The sequence below is a fragment of the Malania oleifera genome, chromosome 3 (genome assembly GCF_029873635.1).
Source record: "Malania oleifera isolate guangnan ecotype guangnan chromosome 3, ASM2987363v1, whole genome shotgun sequence".
NCBI classification, from domain to species: domain Eukaryota; kingdom Viridiplantae; phylum Streptophyta; class Magnoliopsida; order Santalales; family Ximeniaceae; genus Malania; species Malania oleifera.
The window spans coordinates 110,385,303-110,409,419 of NC_080419.1; the positions used below are offsets into that span (position 1 = coordinate 110,385,303).

General features: G+C 36.0%; 1 protein-coding gene across 5 annotated transcripts in view; it reads right to left on the bottom strand.

The window, feature by feature from the left end:
* LOC131152273 (valine--tRNA ligase, chloroplastic/mitochondrial 2) overlaps positions 1-23,583 on the bottom strand; it is a 122,234-nt gene extending 98,651 nt beyond the window's left edge. For 3 of the 5 annotated variants that reach the window (XM_058104054.1, XM_058104052.1, XM_058104053.1), the window contains exons 1-3: positions 23,226-23,583; positions 22,199-22,283; positions 16,875-17,001 (exon numbers count right to left, since the gene is read on the bottom strand). In XM_058104054.1, coding sequence (XP_057960037.1) covers positions 16,875-17,001; positions 22,199-22,283; positions 23,226-23,367 — 354 coding nt within the window. In that variant the 5' untranslated portion in view covers positions 23,368-23,583. Of the gene's footprint in view, positions 1-16,874; positions 17,002-20,759; positions 20,846-22,198; positions 22,284-23,225 lie in introns of those variants that run through there. The other 2 variants (XM_058104051.1, XM_058104055.1) reach the window with 2 other exon arrangements.
* Between the last annotated feature and the right edge of the window lie 534 nt (positions 23,584-24,117).

Consider the following 24,117-nt stretch of genomic DNA (forward strand, 5'->3'; position numbering starts at 1 on the left):
GCTTTAGAGATAGATTTAGGAAGGGAACCAAAGATAGAGTAGTAACAAAATAATAATATAAGCATGACAAGAAATTACAGCAAACAAAATTAGACAATGGATGTTGTGTACACGTGCCTTAACCTTTTCGAACAGCAATGGAACTCAACATCTTAGAAAACGGGATTATGTGGAACCAAAGGTGTATCAATAGAAGCTAAGAGAGTCTCCTCCCTTGAGCGTCGTCGTGTATACACCCACAAATTAGGATGATCGAGGCAATGAAAAGGACTCAAACTAGATGAACATGCAAGCAGATGATTGGGCAAGGATAGAGAGCCAAAATCAAGAAGGCTAGGCAAAGGAAGAGACTCATCAAGGTCAGTAGCACACAAGGACTCAAAATAATAAGGTGTAGTCTCAAAGATGGTTAAAAAACAATACAAGGACTATAACATCGATATCGCTTTTATGTACATGAGTAGCCTAGAGAAACACACAATTAACCCTCACAGGGGATTAACTAATGAACAAACCTAATTATACAAGGACGTGAAAAGAATAAAGCAGCATTCAAAAAGGGAACAAAGTAGGGAATTTTACCACCAAGGACATAGAATGGCATTCTGTTGATAAGAGAGAAAACACTAAGACACTCTTAAAAGTATTTTAGGAATATTCATTTGATAAAACTAGGGTACGAGTGACTTCAAAGATTTGTCTATTTTCCTCTTTACAACTCCATTTTTTGTTGTGGAGTGTGGGCATAAGATGAATAATGAACAATACTAGACCCGGTCATAAAAGTAGTGAATTGGGTAAAATACTTCTTAGCATAATCACTACAAAGTACCCGACACGGCAAATCAAATAGAGTATTTATTTTAGAACAAAAGGCACAAAAGATATGAAACAACTCAAACCGATCCTTTACTAAATAAAGCCAAGTCATCCTTAAATAATCATCAACAAAAGCAGCAAAATATCAAAACACAACTTTGACACAACTCAACTGGGACCACAAACGTCAAAATGGACTAACATGAAAGGGCTTAGCGCCCATTTGTTGACTAAAGAAGCAAATGGAACACAATGATTCTTTCTTGGCTAGACTCCCACTCAAAACTAGATGCAAAACTCAAAATAGGAACTAGTTTATTTTTAACTCGTCTAATGAAGGATGACCAACGACCGTCCGATGTGTTAAGCATGCCGCCAGCGTCCATCCTGCAACAATGAATTTGGAGTGGTGTGGCAGCAAAAATACAGGCAGTAAAGAGAGTGACTCAATGTGGTGAAGTCCACCAGCCTAATGCTGCTAGCCGTCTTCCTCATCCTTAAATCTTAAATGACAACAAAATAAAGAAAGAATGGTCACTAGCATAGGATTGAAGGGAAACTTAGGAATATACAAAGAAAGACGAAAGAAGTTTGATTAATCTTCCCATTCTTTTAACAATAGTAGTGGACCAAAAAACAAAGGTAACATAGGTTTTCATAATACTAGAGGGTGGATCAGTCGTATGATCAATAACAACTGAACAATAATCCAAGGACTAGTGTGAGAAATAACAAACAATAGGCAAGTTGTACAGTTATGTGTCTAAGCATGAGATGCAATGGGAAAACAAGCTTGTTCAGATGCTTGATACTACAAGAACTTGGAATATTCTTCACATAAAAACAATACACTTCCCCCACGACCACTTGAACCACCTTGGGAACTTCTACAACCAATTGGTGGAAAACCAAAACACCTTGCGCAACAAAAGAAGCAAGTTTGAAGGACTAGAAGAAAGGGATGAGGTATGTGTATCGAAGGAACAAAGGATGTGAGAATAAACATCAAAGGATGGCAATTATGAACTAGGACCGGACTACGTCAAACTTGGATTTCGAATCCTCTAGGATCTGAAGAATTTTCATTTTTTTCCCTTTGCTTTGGCACATCACAGACATCGACGGTTATGTGTTGCACAATTAAGTTCCTCATCGATGTGTTTCATCTCTACAAAGTACTCTGTGACACTCCTATCTCCCTATTCTAACAAAAAATATTCCAAGGAAATATCGTATATACATTCAATGTTTCTAGAATATACAATCTTGACATAACCCCAAATCTCCTATCATACATCTAGACAAGTTCCACGGTTCCATTGAGTTCCAGAACAAGGAGACAACCAATGCATCTTCCTAAATTTAAGCTTCTTTCCTTCTGCAATCGCTGGGCTAGGTTGAAACAATTGTTTAGATTTACCTAAGCTTGTCAAATAGATCTTGGCAATATTAGACCACTACACACAATCCTAATACTCACAAACAAGACCAACAATAACAAGGTTAACAACCAGAAAAACCACGAACATGTTGGATCAACTAAAATAACCACGAATAAGTTACAAATAAACCAGCATGACACTAGCCACAGCCCCAAGAAATTAACACAAAAGTGCCCCAAGTGAATAACCGAGAAAAGGTTGGATATTTGAAGCATAACCAACAACTAGATACTATGGTGTATGGAAGTATTTAAGGAATTCAATAGAAATCAAATAAAAAACAGGGTGTAACAAGCTCCCACACGCCAATGTGTGAGGTTAAAGTTGTCGATTGTTGCCAGCACCTAGGGGCACATGGGACCTCCTTCAACAATGAAACTAAACATCCTTAGAGATCGGCAGGTTCTATGGCTATTATGGGGTTGAAAGGATAGTGATGTCCAAGAAGTTTTCCTACATTTTTTGTGTTTTCCAGCAACTCCTCGACTTGTTTCTACTCTCTAGTGTTGCGAGTAATCCTCCTATAGTGGCAAGTATAGGATTATGAGGTTTAAGTTTGCTTTGGAGACAGCTATGCACTTAGGGCTTTTGTCGGATCTTGCTTTGATACCATGATTAAATATTCAATAAACTGGAAGACCTAATCAAAATGATAGGTCTCTCCCTCTATTTATAATATATGTCAAGTACATTACAAATGACCATAATATTGTTACCAACTCATATCCTCTCTATGAGAAACCCTCGATGCTTTCCTCTCAGCACTCTTGTCCATGCCCCTCAAGTCCTCAAGCATGGCGTCTCCTCCCTTGTTTCATCCCCAAGACCCCCTTTCTAACCCACTTCACTACATTTAAGTCCCCTCTCCTCCCTAGTAGTCGTACTTCCATCCTAATTGTTAACCCTTGCCTTGATCGAAACTCCATCCCCAACTTGCAGTTCAGTCGCAACTCTCACAAAACCTACATATTGTCAGTCACTGACAAGCTACCTCATCTTCATTACACAGAGCAGTAGTCTGCTATTACCCTGCATTGCCATCTTCTCCTGAACCTATTCCCCCTTCCATTGATACCCAAACCCTAATTCAAATCACAATACCAACAACCTACTCTCTTCAATTACTCGCGCCTCCATTCAGCAAGCCCTCCTTAGCTATTTAGAATCTCACAGGAGCAATAATTGCAGCCCTAGCTTCTGCATGTTCCCATATCCTTCTCACTTCACACCAGAGCCCCCTTTTCTCCATTCTTTCACAATTTTTGCAGTGAAAATCGAGGCTTGGGGTTCAGAGATGGCAAAATTTCCTCTGTTAAATGCTAGGAAGTTGTTCAGCTTAATTCAGATATAACTCTTCAACATTTTGTATCACTGAATATGCTGCGTGGCATACTTCCTTCATCGTGCTGAAGAAAGGAGATTTTATATGGGAGACAAAGGTGATGGGGATTCTCTGCAAAGGGCAAGGAGGAGTAGAGATGGGTTAGGAGTTCAATGCATCTTAGAGAAAGGAAGAGCAATCAGCTTTAGGCAAATTTTAAATGAGAGTGCTAATTCTATCATGCCAAAGAAGGAGCTTAGGGGAAAGAGATGGTCAGATGTTGGAATTCAAAAGGGGGAAGAGCGTCATGGGTGGAAATCCTTTCTTGTTGCTTTGCTACAATTGTCGAAGATGAGCAAGACCAAAGATAATAGCTTCAAGGGGAGAATAAGATGTCTAGTTGTGCGTTGCAAAACATACAAAGGGAAGGGGAAACAGGCAAGAACCTAGATGAACCTCCGGAAAGCCCCTCTTTTGCCAACATTTTCAGGGTTGCTCTGACGAAGAATGATAGAAAGGAAGTGAATGTCGAAGTCTAGGATCACAAGAATTTACAGGCTTTATTTCCTAATTCAGCCCCTTTAATTAAGAGCATTACAACTATGTGGGATTTTTCAAAATCTTTAAATCGAAATGGGTTTAAAAGGCTGGAAATGAGTGAGCCTAATATTCAAAGGCCCAAGTCAGATGAGCCTAATAAGTCATAACTACCGTAAAATCCTCAACCTTAATAGATCTAGACTTTTTAGGCACTAGGTCAATAAAAGAGGAGTTGATGATTTTGCTCAAAATCCCATTCCAAAGAATTCAGATAAAACTTCCAACAAATTGCCCATAACAACCTCCCAACAATCTTGGAAAAAAGGCTACGTTAAACCCATCTGGACTTCGGGCTTTATCCCTATCCATAACAAAAACGACCCCCTACACTTCCTCCTCTTCAAAGGTCTCTCTAACCAACTCTTCTTATCAACCAACTCCTAAATATGAGCAGCATTCAAAAGTCAAACAGTCAATCTAGTCCACTATTGACCATGATATTGTTCGCAAGCCATGATGGAGAAAAAATTCCAGCGAGTAGTACAAATCGAAGGTAAATCCTTCAATTTGAAAACAAAGAGGTCGAGAGCAGGCGATTTTGTGGTTTGGGTGGAAAACCAGAAAAGAAATTGATGTGTAAGGGATCCTACATTGGCGATACAAGGGATTTTGCAGATTGTGACTTTGGTGTGGTCTTGGTCAAGGTCTTAAATTTCGATTTCAACTCAAATTTCGAAGCTATAAAAGCACAAAAATTTCGAAGTAAATTTCAATTTTGATGTCAATTTCAATTTCGATTTGAAAAAATAATGGAAATCAGTAGTAAAGTGTGGAATTCTTTTATGAAACTTTAGAAATGGTTAATCGACATAATAATATAAGTTTTAGGACTCATATGTTACAAGTTAAATACATCTATGTTGTGTATGAGCAGGGAAAGTTGTAATATAATTTGTGTATCAAATGTATTTGTAAGATAATGTGCATTAATCATATTCACTTAATACAAATGAATCTCCTAAATACACAACAACAACAAAACCAAGCCTTCGTCCCACTAAGTGGGGTCGGCTATATGAATCCTTTTCCGCCAATTTATGCGATCATGGACCATTTCTTTTGATAGATTCAGGGATATTAAATCCTTACTCACTATCTCCTTCCAAGTTATTTTAGGTCTACTCCTACCACTTCTACTACCTCCCCACAGTAACTAACTAACTCTTCCGCACAGGTGCACTATGTGGCCTATGTTACAAGTGTCCATACCATCTGAGTCGTCCCTCCCTTATCTTATCTTCTATAGGAGCTACACCTAACTTACCACGAATATGTTCATTCCTTAATTTATCTTTCAATGTTATACCACTCATCCATCTAAGCATTCTCATCTCGAAAACTTTTACTTTTTGGATATTATGTTTCTTCGTCGCCCAACATTCTGATCCATATAGCATAGGTGGTCTTATAGCTATCCTATAAAACTTCCTTTTCAATTTTAAGGATATTCTACGATCCCAGAGCACACTTGAAGCACTTCTCCATTTTACCCAATCTGCTTTAACTCTATGCATCCCATCATCTTCAATTTCTCCTTCAGCTTGCATAATAGATCCAAGGTATTGAAATCTACAAATGCTATTTATTTCTTCATCATTAAGTTTAACTTTGTCTCCAATATTTCTCCTATCATTACTAAAATTACATTTCATTTATTCTGTCTTATTTCTACTTATCCTAAAGCCTCTCGATTCCAAAATTTCTCTCCATAATTCTAACTCGATCTCTACTCCGTCCCTAATTTCCTCAATTAATACAATATCATCTGCAAACAACATACACCATGGAACCTCCTTTTGAATACTCTTAGTCCATTGGTCCATCATTAAAGCAAAAAGATAAGGACTCAAAGCAAATCGTTGATGTACACCAATGGTGATTGGAAATTCTCTATTTTCTCCATCTATAGTCCTTACACTAGTCATTACTCCATTGTACATATCCTCAATGACATCGGTATACCTACTACCATGGTTTTAAATAACGGCCGTTACGTAGCATAACGGCCAATACGTAATGTAAATCAAGGGCTCCAAAACCGATACGGGCCGATAATGCGGTTCGGAAAAAATTCACAGCCGTAACGGTCTGTAACGGCTGTTACCCCTACGTTACACTCCGTTACGGACCGTTACATGCCGACAACTTGCAGAATCTCCTTTCTACTGCGCAGTGTTCCTTTCCCCCTTTCCCGAGTCCCAAGCACCCATCTACCATTCAATCTACCTAAATCTAACATTCAAAGAGCAAAAAAACTTACTTGCAGTTTTGTTGGCCGAGCCGCCGAAGCCATAAGAAGGCTTCACGCCTTCACTCCTTCGAAGCCTGAGCTGATCTACTCATCTTCGCAGCCTTCGTTTCTTGAATCCTGAACCTAACAAAGTTCTTCGAAGCTTGAGAGTGGCCGAAGGCAGCTTCATCCGCCAGTCGTCGCACTCGCCGCCACCAGCCAGCCCTCCGCCAGTCGTCGCACGAAGCTTCGAGGCTTCGAGGCTCCTCCATCCTCCGAGTTGCCACCCCTCTCTCGGTCTCACTCAAAGTCTCAGACTCTCTGGCCTCTACTCATCTCGCGTATGAGATAAGCTTTATTTCAGTAACACTCAACACCCACAGCCACATCTTAAGCATTTTATTATGTTTTTTTTTTTTTTAATTATAATTTATTGTAAGTTATGTTTGTTAAATTGAATTAAAAAAAAAAGAGTAATTTAATAGAGTAAAAAGCTTTAAAATTTCAGATTCATTTAATATGCAAATTGGTTCCTAAACAATTTAAGCATGTCATATTCAGTTTTGATTAACATACTTTTATTCATTCTTTACGTATTCTTTCTTTCCTTTTGGTTTCATTGCATATAAAATATATATTATTTTAAAATAAATGACTATGACATGGCATTCCAAAAATATGGAGTGGACAATTTCTCATGTTCTATTTCTATGCTATTTTATATTTGTGAGTAAAACAACATTTTGCATAATTATTTCCCCTAACAGCATTTTTTTTCTCATCAATTATTATATTCATATACAATATCAATTTCATTTATATGGTATTGCATTAACATTTATTGAAAGCTGACACCGTTAGTAATAGACTAATAGTATTATGGTTACAGACTTTCAAGATACAACATTAGTGCAAAAAATACTCTTTTCTAGTCTTATGCCTTGCCCATAGATGCAGCTCTTGTTTTTTTTTTCTTTTCAAAGATCAGAAATCTCCCACATCTTAAACTTTTTATTATGTTTTTTTTTAATTATAATTTGTTGTAAATTATGTTTGTTAAATTGAATTAAAAAAAGAGTAATTTAATAGAGTAAAAAATTAGAAAACAGTAATAATTATGTAAAATAAAATTTTCTTAATTTATAAATATTTTAATTGTCTTATATTTTTTGAAAGGTAATTAGGAAAATTTAGTTTCATCACATATTTCCTATTTATAAATATTTTTTAAGTTTTAAAACATCATTTTGACCTTAAATTTAAAATTAGGTAAAATAAATCGTTACATGATCTATTTTTTATTTTTAGTTATCAAATAAAGTAAAAATTGATAACTTAATAAAAAAATATTTTAACCTAATAGTTAATATATTAATAATTCAGATTTTTACTAATTACTAGTTTACTACTGGAATTTGTAGAAAAATTTTATTTTAATCCATAAACTGAGAAAATGCTTAAAAAATTAAATAGTCAATTTGTACTGTATGGATCTCTATTAGTGATGCTGTGATGTATATAAAAGTAGAGCAAGTTTTTTCCACCTTTAAAATTACAATGTTAATTTCTTATAGTTATAAATAAAAATAAAATCAAGTTATAAAAAATAATGAAAATATCTTTTTAAAGATAAAGGAATATATTTTTTTGTAATAAAATATTTAATATTTTATAATTTTGCTTATTTAAATATCAAAATAAATTAAACATTAATTATTATTTTTAATCAAATATTATATTTTATTTTTACGTAATAAGTATTTAAAATTAGAAGGACTATTTAGTACTTATTATTTAATATTTACTAAATTACTAATTATAATATTATTCCTGTCATTTTTTTTAGAAAGGTTGTAACTTTGAATTTTCTCTATGTTTTGTGTAGAGATCATCAAATTAAGTCTATCAATATGTCACGTGATAAAGGAAATGAGAACTTACCTAGTGAGGATATTGGATGGCATTTTGGTACTGCGGTGGACGGTAATAGACATGTTATTATATGTAAATTATGTGGGAAGATAATTAAAGGGGACATTACATGCTTGAAACAACACTTGGCACATAAAAAAGGTCATGTAGCTGGATGCTCAAATGTGACCACACAAGTCAGAGAACAAAGGATGAAACATCTACAACAGTATGCTGAGAAGAAAAGAGATAAACAAAAAAGGCAAAAAGAAGCAGAAGCCCAAATTAGAGGAGATTTTGAGAATTTGAGCGATGAAGAAGACTTGGAAGAAGAAATTATGAGATTTACTCGACAAGAAAACATACGATCACAGCAACAATGGGAAGAGAGACAAAGATTTCGAGCAAGAACATCTAGAGGGGGTAATATTTATGAAGAGGGAGGTGGCTCTGGCAGTGGTGCTACCAGTGGTTTCAATAGAGCATGAGCTCGATCTTATAGTGGTCAAGAAGCTGGAGGTAGTGGACGACAATGGATCAATCCCGATGCCCCTGAAGTTAGACTAAAGGCAATGGATCCTATTTTAGAAAGAAGTAAGAGTGCGAAACAACCAAAAATCAACACAAAGTTACTGAAAGGTTTAAAAAGTAAATTAGGAAAAGCAGTTGGAAAATTCCTAATTTATAATCGGATTCCAGCGAATGTAGCTGACTCTCCATTTATGCAGCCTATGCTTGATATTGCTGCAGAGATTGGAAAGGGGGTGAAGGGTCCATCACCCTATAAGATATCTGAAATTTATTTGGCTCAAGAAATGAAAAATTATATAACTTCTTTTGCTGGAATTTGGAAGGAGAGAGGTGTAACCCTTATGTGTGATGGTTGGTCAGAACCAACTAGAAAACACATTATAAACTTTTTAGTTTATTGTGATAGAGGCACCGTATTTCATAAATCAGTTGATGCCTCTGATGTACCAAGCAGAACAGCTGAATATAATTTCATGTAATTTTCTAATTTTAATTGTATATGCAAATAGTATTATGAACATGCATGTTTTTAATTAAATAGTAGTAATTATTGAATCTATAATTTCTTTTCAGATTAATGGACGAGATGGTTGAAAAAATTGGAGAGGAGAATGTTGTCCAAGTAGTGACTGATAATGAAGCTGCAATGAAGGCAGGAGGAAAATTATTAATGCAGGCTCAATCTCTATTAGACAGCATGTGCAGCTCATTGCATAGACCTTATTCTTGAAGATATTGGTAAGAAAAGTAACGTGAAGAAGGTCTTAGAAGATGCAAGAACAATAACCTCGTTTATTTATAACCCACACATGGACAGTGAATTTCATGAAGAAATTCACAAATAATAGAGAGTTACTTCGCCCTGCCATCACTCGATTTGCCACAAATTTCATTACTTTGGAGACTATTGTCAGGCATAAACAAGCACTAAGGGAAATGTTTACATCTGATGCTTGGAAAAACTCAAGGTTTGGGATGGCAAAATCAGGCCCAACATTTGATTCAAAGAAAATTATCTTAGGCAAAGAGTTTTGGCAAAAGGCCTCTGATATAATTAAAGTGCAAGAACCCTTAATGAAAGTTCTTAAATTGGTTGATGGTGATGAAAAACCAACCATGGGCTTCATATACGATGCAATTGATAGGGCGAAGTTGGCCATTCAAAAAGATTGCCGGTTTTACAAAGACTATTGGAAAATTATTGATAACCGGTAGAGTTTTCAGTTGCACTAAGATTTGCACACTGCTGGTAAGTGTAAATCAAATACAATTTCTTATTATTTTAACTTTTAAATTATGCATAGTTGCATTAGAAAACTATTGATTAATATGTTTCTAAATTTAATTGTAGGGTATTTTTTGAACCCACAATTTCTTTATGGTGCCCCACCCTCTCCTGAAGTTGTTAGAGAAGTCATGGATGGAGTTAAAAAAGTGATAACCAAGTTGGTACCCGATATAGATACTCAAATTCGGGCTATTAATCAAGTAAGTATTGGTTCCATTAAATTGAATAATGAATTGTTCTAGTATTCTGTAATACTTTCAAGAATAATTATTAATACATCTAATTAATTAATTATATTTCACAATCATCCTTTTTTAGTTGTTGCTATATCGAGATAGGTAGGAGACTTTTGGAACCCCGTTGGCTCAAAGGGCAGTGAAACAAACAAATCCTGGTAAATATGGCTATATAGTTAAATAATGGAGAATGACTCTATTTTCTCTCTTTATGTTCAAATTTGACTTTTGAAATATACGCTATATTAACATAAAACTCTTTTTAATTATTCATGCAGCTGAATGGTGGATTTATTATGGCTTGTGTGCTCCTAAGTTCCAAAGAATAGCAATCAGAGTTCTTAGCCAGACCAGATCAACGTCGAACTGTGAGCGTAATTGAAGCACCTTTAGCCTCATCCATACAAAAACAAGAAATAGATTAAAGTACATGAGATTACAAAAACTTGTTTTCGTACATTACAACATGAGGTTAAAGTTAAGACGTACAATGAGAAGAAGCCAACGAGAAATTGAAGAGGGTTTCAATCCTATCAATTTGGACTACATTTTCGAAGAAAATGATCCTTTAAGTCAATGGTTAGAGGAGAGAGAGACACCACTACTTGACGGTTAGGACAATTCAAATTGGTTAAATGAAAAAGTTTGTGGTACTACAGAAGGAGGTGATCAACCACCAATAAATGCGCATGATGATTCAAGTTCAAGCCCTGAACGTACACAAAGTGATGACAATCTTGGTTTGAGCACACCAAATGATGATGATGATAATAGTGGTGTTGGAGCTGGGATTGGGGGGGTGGCAGTGGTGGTGGTGGAGGCGGCGGTGTAAAATATAATTATGGATATGACATAGGGACATCATTTGCAAGGGATATACATCCTTCTGATCCTTATGGACTACATGACATACCTGAAAATTATGACTTGGGTATTCTTCCAGGGAACTAATCTTCACAACCCAGGAGAATGAGTGCTCGTGGTGACCCTAGTGATTCTACTAAAGATTCATATGGTGTGGTTCGTAGTTTTGGCGACTTTGGTTTAGATGGTTCATCATCACAATCATATGGATCTCATCCAACATATCCACATTATGCATCTCGTGACTCACATTTTTATCCTAGTGGATTAGGAATCTCAAGATCTAGTGAGTCTTCTTCTACACACTACCCAGAGCCAGCCCCCGCCCCAACTTATGAACATTATTCAGGAGGATTTTCATCACTAGTACATTTTCAAGAGCAACAACGAAATGACACAAACTTGGGTTTATTCAACTATGTATTTCCACAAGGATGGGGAGATAATTTCCCATCCCAATCTCAAGATACAGATACAAATTGTGAAGACCCTCCACGTCATTCTTTTTGGTGGTGACATGTATTATGTTATAAATTTGTAATATTGTATAAATGTATTTTCAACTATTTATTGATATTTGATATTAATCACTTTTTGAATTCATGTATGTGTAATTTGTATATTGAGTAATGAGTCTATTGATTCATTTTTAGTAACTTTATGACTTTAATTAATTGATTCTTACATTTCTACATCTTTTTACTCATTAAAGTAATGTAAACTATAAAAAAATATGCTTTTTTTTGTAAACAGCGCACTAAAATTAATATAAAAATCATAATGCTTATTAAAAAGCATTTGTAGGTTGAATGAAAGTCTTCAAAATTCATTAAAAATCATGTATTAATGGATTTCATGCTTATTTTTCGATTTTGGCATGGTTGTGCATGCGTGAAAAAAATTCACGACTGTTACGCCCGCTTCCCGTTACATAACACCCGCGTCTCCCACGACCCGCGACACCTGCGACCGTTTCGCGACTTTACCCGCGACCGCGATTTCAAACCATGCCTACTACATACACTTTTTTTTTTCCAAAACCTACCATAGCACTTTTCTAAGTATCCTATCATATGCTTTTTCAAGGTCAATAAATATCATATGCAAGTCCCTCTTCTTTTCCCTAAACTTTTCCATTAATCTTCTTAAAAGATAAATAGCTTCTATGGTAGATCTCCCAGGCATAAAACCAAATTGATTTTCTGATACCTTCGTTTCTAGCCTTAATCTTTGTTCAACTACCCTCTCCTATAGTTTCATCATATGACTCATAAGTTTAATTCCCCGATAGTTATTACAATTTTGAACATCACATTTATTTTTGTATATAGGTATTAAAGTGTTTTTCCTCCATTCATCTGGCATTTTCTTAGTTTTTATAATTGTATTAAATAAATTAGTTAAACCATATAATTCCGTTATCACCTAAGCATTTCCAAACTTCAATTGGGATGTTATCCGGTCCCATAGCTTTCCCCTTTTTCATCTTTTTTAGTGCAAACTTAACTTCGTTAACTTTAATTTTACAAATAAATCTCATATTTTTAGTCTTTTCTTCATTTGACAATTCTAAGTTTAAGCCTTCTACTTGGTTTTCATTAAAATTACTAAAGTAACTTCGTCATTTTTCTTTAATGTCTTCGTCCTTAACCAATACAATATCATCCTCACTTTTTATACATTTTACATTTCCTAAGTCCTTACTCTTCCTTTCTCTAACTTTAGCAAGTTTAAATATCTCTATCCCCTTCTTTTGTACCTAATCTATCATACAAACTATTAAATGATTTATATTTAACTTCACTAACGGCCTTTTTTGCATCTTTTCTTGCCTCCTTATACTTTTCAAAGTTACCCCTATTTTCACATTTTTGCCACATTTTATACCAAATTCTTTTTGTCTTTATGGTTTTTTATACATCTTTATCCCGCCACCAACTTTCTTTGCTATTCGAGAATCTTCCCCTTGATTCACCTAAAATCTCTTTTACTATCTTTTTAATAAAGCTAGCTGATCTACTCCAAAGAGTATTTGTATCTATCCCATCCTCTATAGTCCAATCCCCATCTTTGATCATTTTATCTTTAAATTTTATTATATTTTCTCCTTTTAGGTTCCACCATCTAGTTCTCTTACACTGGTTTATTTTATCCTTTTTCTTCCATTTTTTAAGACATATATCTAACACTAAGACTCTATGTTGTGTGGTTAGGATTTCACCTAGAATAACTTTACAATCCTTGCATGATACACGATCTACCCTCCTAGTTAAAAAAAAAATCTATTTGACTTCTATTTCGTCCACTTTTAAAGGTTATTAAGTGTTCTTCTCTCTTCTTAAAGCAAGTATTCATTATACTAAAATCATATGACATAGCGAAGTCTAAGATCATCTCCCCAGGCTCATTTCTGTCTCCATATCCATACCCTCTATGCATCCTCTCATAATTTTATTATCTTTTCCAACGTGTCCATTCATATCTCCTCCTATAAATATTTTCTCAAGCCCTGGTATGCCTTGTATAATACTATCCATATCTTCCCAAAATTGTCTCTTAATATTTTCTGCTCAGCCGACTTGAGGAGCATAAGCACTAATGACATTTCTTATTTCTTGTCCTAATACCATCTTGATTTTTATAATTCTATCCCCTATTCTAATTACATCCACAATGCTATCTTTTAAGTTTTTATCTATAATAATGTCTACTCCATTCTTATGTTTCTCTTTTCCAGCGTACCAAAGTTTAAATCCTGATTTATCAACTTCTCTATCTTTCTCCCCCACCCACTTAGTTTCTTGAAAGCAAAATATATTAATTCTTCTTCTGATCATTGTAACCACAATTTCCATGCTTTTTACCGATCCCTATATTTCAAGTTGTTAATCTAATCCTAGTTTCCTAAACTAACGTCTTTACCTGCCCACGTCCAGAATGATGCAGGATCCCTTGCGTTTTTGACACCGTACAAAGGCGCCGACACAGCGCGTCACTTCGGGGCGACGACCTAGCCCACATTCGCCCACTTTTTGCTACACCCGGGTGGTTCAAGTGCAACATGTCGCTCGTAAGGGACGCCCCAGCAAATATTCGGTAAGGATTCATATCATAGTGATCTGACAAATTTTACGCTGACTGTCAGCTACCTAACACAACCCTCCCCCCCTTTAACCGGGCTTGGGACCGGCTGTGTGTGAAAAAATTAAGACATTAAGTGCATCACAGGCAGAGTTAAATGAAATTCCTAAATCATTTAAATAATATTTATTAGACAAATAATGATAATTTAGACATAAATGGTTAGATAAAAATGTAGTTGTAATTTCAAAGCCCCAATCATTTTGTTTCAACATAAAAATAAATTAAATTAAGAAAGAAATTCTACTTCGCTCTTAAATCTCTCATTTGAATTCCAAGGAAATTTCGTTCGATAGTTAAAATTTTGACAAGTTTCACTAAAAATTCAAGATTTCAATAACTTTTAGATGATTTGTTGAAATTTCGAAAGAAATTATGTAAAACGTAAATTGACTGCCATTTCGATTTCGAGGGTGACGAAATCACAGAAATAAAAAATTTTAACAAAAATTTCAACATTTTCGTGAAAATTTAAGACCATTGCCTCAGTTGAGTAAGTTATTTAGGGAAAAAAAAAACTGGGCACTTTGATTGTGTAGTGGCAATCAAGCTGACTTAGCTTGGCAGATTTCTTGAGTTAGGAGTCCAGCAATCTTTCGATTTTTGTTCTCAAAGAGTTGAAAGGAGGTAGCTGGAGAAGTTTCGTGAAGGTCTATAGGATTTGATATGGAGAAATGTATAGAAGAGGCAAAAAGGGGAAAGATTTTGTGGAAGCGAAGTTGTTAAGGGAAAATCTCCTTTGGAGTCATCAATGCATGGATGGAGGTGCACAAATTTTTGGAATAAAGAAGGCTCCCATCGTGAAGGCAGTCCAGTAGCAGTGGCATAGCGCAATTGAGGAGAAAAGGCAATATGGCGGTTCGGCGAGATACAGATCTAGGGTTTTCTACAAGTGAACAATCGACGAAGAAGGTGACATTTGGGCCAAAGAGTAGTGCGCCTTCTGACCCTTAAACTATAGATTTATTGGGTAATGGATCTCATCAAATTCTTGGGCCTAAGAATGGTGGGCTTCAGAGTAAGGGATTTTTTTAGTACAATAAGTGTGTTGTGGCTTGCTGGGAGAGGGCAAGGCATATTTTGAAGATTTCAATAGACTTGGCCCATTTGGTGAATTGTTGTGGCCTGTTTACTAAAGAGGCCCAAGTAAATCAGCGGGGGGAGATTAAAGAGGCAGCTTTCTCTTTTAACAAAACAGGCAGAGCCCCGGGGACAACATGTAGCTTTAGGGGAATCTCATAAGACAAAGGGGTTTGGCCGTTTGATAATATGGATGCTATAGAAATGGATAAAAAGAGAAATTATGATTTGGCAACTTCTTATTCGATTGTGGCAACTCTTTTTCCAAAATTTCATAGCAAAATCAAAAGGTTGGATTGTTAGGAGCAAGAAATAAACAAATTGTGAAGAAATCTTAAGAGCAAGAGATGCAATCAGATGGAGGCCAGAATAAGGAAAGCTTTGGCAATGGGTTGTGCTCAAAGCTGGTAAGTACTTCTATGGATGGAAACAATAAAAAAGAATGTAAAGAAGCAGTGGAAATGAAGGAGTTTAAACCTCGATCGGTGAGGAATGAAGGAGAAGGTATGAGAACTTGTTTTATAACAATTGTGAGAACTCAAGGTTGCAATGTGGAAATTTTTAAAAATGTATGATGTTGGAAAGTTATATGTTCTTGAATCTCATAATTGTTGTAAGTCTGGCTTAGATAAAGGAGGTAATTATTTTTAGAAGGAGAAAAAAATTGGGATTTCTTCGAGGAGGACAGTGAGTATGAGAGTGATTTTGTTTATTATAGTGGTCCTTTGTTGGATGAGATTCAAAAAAATATGGATTATATTTCCAATTTTTTTCCATACTTTTGGGGATATTCCTAATGTGCCCCCTTCTCCGCTTGAAGGTTTGGAGGATGTATCTATTTTTTAGGAGCAGGATTTGGGTGTAAGCTTGGCAGTGACTAATCATTGTAGAGATGGGTTATTACCTACTCCAATGGAGGAAATTTAGTGCACAGGATGTTAGTGCTCAAAAAATTTTGAATGATGTGGAACTATGGTTGGCTGACCCAAGAGGGAATGAAGTTCAATTGGATGGTGCTAATAGAAAGGAAAAAAAATTAGAAGGCAGCAAGAAGCCGAGAACTAGCAAGATTACAGAGTTCCATCAATTATGAAGGGAAGGGCTTAAACAGAGTTTTTTTTTAAATTGGGTAGTAGTTCCTTTTTTGTTTTTACTTTTACTTTCTTTTTTCTTTTTCTTTTTTTTATTAATTTTGATATTTTGGCTCTTCCTGCTTGGAGGATCTCTTGTCCTCTTCTAAATCGTAATTTTCTCCTCTCCTTCTTAATAAATTTCTTTTGCTATCAAAAAACATATCAAATAAAGATGGACCACGTACAAAAATTAAAACATGCACTGATGTAAATCAAGCAAATTAAAATATAAGCATAAAACATAGACTGAAGTTGTATTCAGCAATTAATTTCCTAACCTCAAGAGTCACGAACATTGCATGTCCCATGTGCAGTGAACCAGTAACATTAGGAGGAGGCATCGAAATCACAAAAGGATCAGTTCCCTGGCCAAAGTTTGGTTTAAAGTACCCATGAGACTCCCACCTAAGATCCAAAAATTACAGTTTAATAAGTTATACTAGTAAGGACAAGTTGAATGGAGATCTGATAAGAAGCCGCGTCAATCAAAATACAATCAAAACAGAAGCTATAAGAATGTGACTTTCATCAGTGGAACAAGTCTGAAAATCCTTTAAATGTGAGTTCTTCTTTTTTTTATTTTACTAAATGAGAAGCAGAGGAAATCTTATTAATATAGAAGTAGGATATAAAATTAAGGACAACAAATCCTTCAAAGACAGCATACACCAAATGCAAAGCAGAGAAGAATACTCCAAAGAAAATATAAGTTATATCTTAAGCAGCATCTAAATGAAATAAGGCATCACTCCTCTTGCCAAAAAGTGTGCCTCATTATTCGCCCTCCAGCTAAACAAATCATTTCCACACAACATCCAATATCCCAAACTACCAGATTTTAGCCATCTGGTGATGACAGACAGTTGCCCTCCACAATGAGATCCCTTAGGCACCAGGCTTAATTCTCCTTACCCTACTTTGATAGCATGTCCCTATTAGTAGCCCTAAAGAAGGAATGGTCTTGTCCCCAGACTCCACCAACCCCAAAGAGTTCCTTTGCACCAACGTAACCTATAGGGAACACCCATCAACTTCATCTAAATCATCATTTCCACAAGAGAGTTGCAAGAAGCACTATATCCATGAGGGTGGTGATAAAACAAATGAGTTGGATCTGGTGTAACATAACACTATTCATTGGGAGCTTCTCTAAACCTCCAGTACACAATTGCAAAGTTTTGGAAGTTATTTCATGTATTTGTGCCTTTTGTTCTAAAATAAAGACTCAATTTGGTTTGCCAGTTCAAATACTTTGAAGTGATAATGCTAAAGAGTATTTCAGTTTACAATTCACTACTAATATGACCCAGTTTGGTATTGTCCATCAATCATCTTGTGCCTACACTTCTCAACAAAATGGGGTTGCAAAGAAGAAAAATAGACATAACCTTGAAATCACTCACACCTTACTTTATCAAATGCATGCACCTAACGTGTTTTGGAGTGATGTTGTACTTACTACTTGCTATCTGATCAACAGGATGTCATCCTCAGTTCTTAGTTGTAAAATTCCCTGTTGTATTCTCTTTTCTAATTCACCTTTATTCTCCCAGCCTCCTCACATAATTCGGGTGTATATCCTTTGTTCATTAATAGGATCATCATGCTATAAAATGTGTCTTTTTGGGCTGCTCATATGCTCAAAAGGGCTATCGTCGTTATAGTCCTGTGCTACATTGCTTCTTTTTTCTGCCGATGTTACCTTCTTTGAATCTACACCTTACTACACCCAATCCCTGAGTGCTTCTGAGCTTAATGAGTCTCTTCCTCGGCCTACCAAATCTTCTAGATTCTACTTTGTTGTCCTTGCCCAACCAACCATCTGAGTCTCCATGTAGTTCGAGTACTTCTCATTGTCTTGATCATCCTAATTTGCAAGTGTATTCACGATGACTGCTCCAAGGAAGAGAGTCCCCTCTAGCTTCTACTACCATGCCTTTGGCTTCCTTGTCTGATGATCATATTTCCCATGATGTTGATCCTCCCATTGTTTCGAAAAGGCAAACGCACATGTACTCAGCATCCCATCTCCAACTACATTTGTTATGGCTTCTTATCACCCTCCTATTTTTGTTTTGTTATTGTTCTATCATCTACTACCCTTCCTAAATCTTGTTTCGAAAATCGTAGCCCCCTCTAGGAGGAGGAATTCTATGGTTGAAGAGATGAATGCTTTATAGACAATGGCACTTGGGACTTGATATCTCCTCCTCTTGACAAGTCTGTGGTTGGTTGTCATTGGGTATACACTATGAAAGTCAATCCTGATGATTCTGTGGCTTGTCTAAAGGCCCATCTTGTTGCTAAGGGGTATACTCAGGTGTATGGTTTGGATATTCTGACACTTTTCTCTGGTTGTCAAACTTACATCAGTATGTCTGTTCATCTCCTTGGCTACTACTTGTCACCGGCCTCTACATTAGTTAGATGTGAAGAATGCATTCTTGCAAGGTGATCTTGAGGAGAAGGTCTATACGGAGCAACCACCTAGGTTTGTTGCTCAGGGGGAGTTAGGCTTAGTGTGTCGGCTCAAGAAGGCACTATATGGTTTAAAACAGTCTCCTAGAGCATGGTTTGGTCGTTTTAGTGCTATGGTACTTGAGTTTGGTCTTCCACGTGTGCAGTGGATTAGTCTGTGTTTTATCGTCATACTTCATCAGGTAGGATCATTTTTGTTATTTATGTGGATGATATTTATTATAGGTTATGATGATAAAGGTATTCAAAGTCTCAAACTTTCTACAGACTAAGTTTCAAACCAAATATTTGGGACCGTTGAAATACTTCTTGGGTATAGAAGTATCTAGATCTCGTATCGAAACTATTTTGTCACAAAGGAAGTATGTTCTTGATCTATTGGATGAAACTGGATTGTTAGGACCTAAATCAATTGATACACTCATGGATCCTAACACCAAGTCAGTGTCGGATATAGGCGATTTGCTACCTAATCCTGAACAATACCGGAGGCTTTTTGGAAAGTTGAATTATCCCACAATCACTCGGTCGGATATATCGTGGTAGGATCATTCTTGTTATTTATGTGGATGATATGTATTATAGGTGATGATGATAAAAGTATTCAGAGTCTCAAACTTTTCCTACAGACTAAGTTTCAAACCAGAGATTTGGGACCGTTGAAATACTACTTGCGTATATAAGTATCTAGATCTTGTATCGAAACTATTTTGTCACAAAGGAAGTATGTTATTGATCTATTGGATGAAACTAGATTGTTAGGATCTAAATCAGTTGATACGCTCATGGATCCTAACACCAAGTCAGTGTCGGATATGGGTGATTTGCTACCTAATCCTGGACAATACCGGAGACTTTTTGGAAGGTTGAATTATCCAACAATCACTCGGCTTTGTGAGTCAATTTCTAGATTCTTCGAGGACAAGTCATCGTGACGCAGTAAATTGCATCTTGAGATATCTTAAAGGTGCATCTAGGAGAGGTCTTTTACAATATCACCTGGGTCACACATCCATGGATATATAGATGCAGACTAGGCTGCCTTCCAACCGGAGATCTACAACCGGATACTATATCTTGGTTGGTGGTAATTTGGTTTCTTTGAAGAGTAATCTTACAAACAATGGTGGCCAAGTGCTAAATCAGAATATAAATCTATGGCTCACACTGCATGTGAACTTGTATGGTTGAAGAACATGTTGGAAGAATTAGGTTTTTCACATTCTCGGCATCTAAAGTTGATGTGTGACCATCAAGCTGCTCTTCGTATTGCTTCCAACCTAGTCTTTCATGAGCAGACGAAGCACATTGAAATTGATTGCCATTTTGTTCAAGAGAAACTTGTGCAAAAGCTTCTTACTACCGCATACGTGAAGTATGATATGCAACTTGCTAATTTGTTTACCAAAGCTTTAGGGAATGCTAGTGTTAAATTTATTTATAACAAGCTAGGAGCTTATAATATTTATGCTCCAGCTTGAGGGTAAGTGTTAGAGGTTGTTCATGTCTTTTAGTATTATTATTAAGTGTGTTAGTATGTTAATTAGTAAGAGTTAGTACGGGTATAATTGTCATTAGAATGTATTTTATTTGTATTATAAATAGAGGGGGGGAGACCTATCTTCAAGTTAGGTCATTCATTTAATCAAAATCTCAACACACTTATAGAAGAACAAAGAACAAACCTCTTTAATTAGCAATCTTATTATCATTTTGATGTTGAACCTATCAACAAGCATACAGTCATCATTCGAACAGGATGCAATTGCAAGAGCTCACACATTGCAACCTATGAATTTTTCAATAATGCTCGTTGAATCTTCGAAAATTCCTTCCATTAGAACATACAAACAGAATCAAAATTCAGATTTCAGCAAGATTAAACAATTCAGCAGCAAGGAAGAGGTCAAGAATGAACAAACCATATCAGCACATGATAGCTCAAGCATGTTGTCTTGCAGTGAGAGCAATAACAGATTTTACCTCCATGTCTCTCTATTCAACCAGGAAGTTGCAGGCTTTAAAAATGATAACGCAATTCAGTGCTTTAGATTCATGTATTAAATTATTGATGTTGATTTTTTTATAAAATAATCAAAAAATATCAAATTTATAGAACAGGAATTAAATAAGAGAGAAGGAAAAAGCATAAAAAATCTCAAGAACAAGAAGTCCTTCCACTAAATGGAGAGCTCGAAACAAGCAGCCCCCAATGTTTGCCAATCATTCAATAAAACACCCAAATGACCCAAAATTTTAAAAAGATCTGTCCCACAACAAGTAAGGAGGAATGGATTCTTAACAGTTCCAGTATTATAGCAAACCAAGCACACTGACAGAGCACTTTTCCTTCCTAACTCCTGCCAAAACCCCAATACTTCACCTTTAAAAAGTCGCTTAAAACATGAGGGGACACCAACTCTCCAGAAAAGGTAAACGGATTACACTAGAACTATGTAGCAACAGACAATTAAGAAACAAGTGCTAACCCATCTCGGTTGGAGCTAAGCATATCACGCACATATCTCAAATAATTGCTTTATATGGCCTTCTTATCTTCAACAAGTCATTAGTATTCATATGTCCAAGCAAATGCCTTAATCTTAGAGAGAACCTTAGCCTTCTAGATAACTTTCTCCGAAGGATAATTCAAGGAAGCCAAGGAATTCAATGAGCACAACAAAAAAGATTCAGACAAAAAATCAGAGTTATCCTCTTGCCATGGACACATATCAAGATGAGAATAAGGAACAAATAAATCAACAACCTATATGTATATGTTTTGTGTGTGTGTGTGGGAGAGAGAGAGAGAGAGAGAGAGAGAGAGAGAGGGCCCAAGATGAGAATAGATTATTGACTGCTCCACTTTAAATGAAGAAGTTGCTTTACTCGGACATATACAAAATATACAGTTTGTTAAAATGTTGCTTAGTTTGCAAAATAGTTAATGGAGATGAAATCCACATAACCAGTATCAAATGTTCTGATTTTAATTTAAATCCAATCAAATAAAAATAGAAACCAAGAATCAGTGGTCAACTAAAACAATCAAAATAGATCAAACAATAAACACTTTTATGAAAAAACAAAATTGAGCAATAATTTAAGTCAAAGAATGAAATACCAATTGTATATCCCTTCCTCAGAAGTAAAATCGAATGACTTTGCTATTTCTGGTGAGGTAAAAACATGATTCTCTGGTGTAGCAACTGAAACATAATAAAGAAACAAAAATAATCAATGGAGTGATAGCAAGAAGGATCATCTGCAAGAGTTGTTTTTAGAAAATGAGCAACCTAATTTGACAGACTCCGGTTTGTCAGTGAGTGGAATAACCCTAGGTAAGGGAAGCAGTAAAACCAACCTTCATTGCCAAGGGCAAGTTACCCCATGGGAGACACCTCATGCTTGGTTACACCCAAGATGAGCACCCATGACAAATAGCCACCCCACAATCTTCATCAGGAGTCCCCTTGACCTCTGACTACAGGTAGTCATTGGCCCACTACTATCACCCTCCACGCATACTTGTACATATCCCACCTTTTCAGATCCAGGAAAAGGTAAGTAATCCAATCAAATAAAGTTACCTCATAACCTTTTCTTTTTTTTTCCATTGAAATCTTGCAGCCTTCCCTGCCTTCTTGGCTTGATTCAGGCATCAGAGGGCTTCTCCAGAGGAAATCTCTGGACCCTTGACTTTGCTTTCCTTTTTCAAAGATGTTAAATTTTAAGCCATGCCACCAACTCAGAGTATCTTCCAAGATTGCAAGTATACTGAATTCTACTTGTACACAACCCAAGGAAGCGGCATACAAAATGCATGTTCGGGCACAACCCCATAACTTTCAATTTAAAAATAGTAGCAACACACATTGAATGACCAACACCATCCTCAGTGCAATGAACTAATGCTCATTATGGCTGGCCAAGGGAAGGAGATTTCAAAATTTTCATTTGAAAACCTTCCAATTTTCAACTTATCCAAAAAAATAATACAAACAATAAGCTTCTTATTGTCCAAGTGTTTGAAAAAATTACTAAATAACAGGAGTTAGAGGTTGCGTGTTTATTTTCCTTCTTATTTTCCCCGTTTTCTCAATAACCAAACTAAATTTAAAAGGAAAAGCTATAAAACGAATAGTACTTACCAGCGAAAAATCTTAGTCTGGGACGGCTGGAATGGGAGAGAGAAACCCTCAGCTTGAGACGGCGTTGAGAGATAAAGAGATGGTTGAACCTGTAGAGAGAGGAGGAAGACAGGAGGGACGAATTGGAGAGCGTAAGCGCCATTGTGGGATAGCAGATTTTGTATGAAGAAGTGAGCCAGGAGGATAAACCCCTTATCAATGGTGGAGTAATCAGGGTTTTAGCGTCCCAGACATGCGCAGAGATGATGAGGCAGTAGAGGGAAAGAGGAGTGGCCACTGAATTCGGAAATGGAAGGGATGAGAAGCTTGCATTTTCTTTTAATTTGATTTGATGCCTAAATTTGAGTACATGATTTTATTTGGGCTCGGCCCAAAACCCTGCCCAGCTTGTGTAATTTCAGTTTTGACAAGCACCAAAGAAATTTGAAAATTCTTGTATGTTTTATGTACAACAATACTTCCTTCTAATCTAAATTCATTTATTTTTTTGCTTTTGCTAATCACATTCTTGAAGTTGAAGCATGGAGTATAACAATAACATGTTATAATTACATAAAGTAAATATCTAATCTTACAACATGCAATGACCCAACTGTTCAAAACTATGAGATCAAGAGCCAAAAGCCTATTACACCACGACAGTGTGAGTTTAATGATATCTCTCTACCCTTAACAAGGGGAAGACAAAAGTTCAGTTCTCTTTGATGTCATGAGAATTTATTAGAGGTGAGGTTAGTGGTAAATTTTAATGGCTAGTATTGTGGGAATTACTATCCAAACTTCTCTTAAATATTCGAGGGATTATTTGTATCATATTTGTGCCCTCCTTGGATGTGGTAACAATCACCTAAACAATTGACTAGTAAAGTGAATTAATTGCTGTGATGTCGCC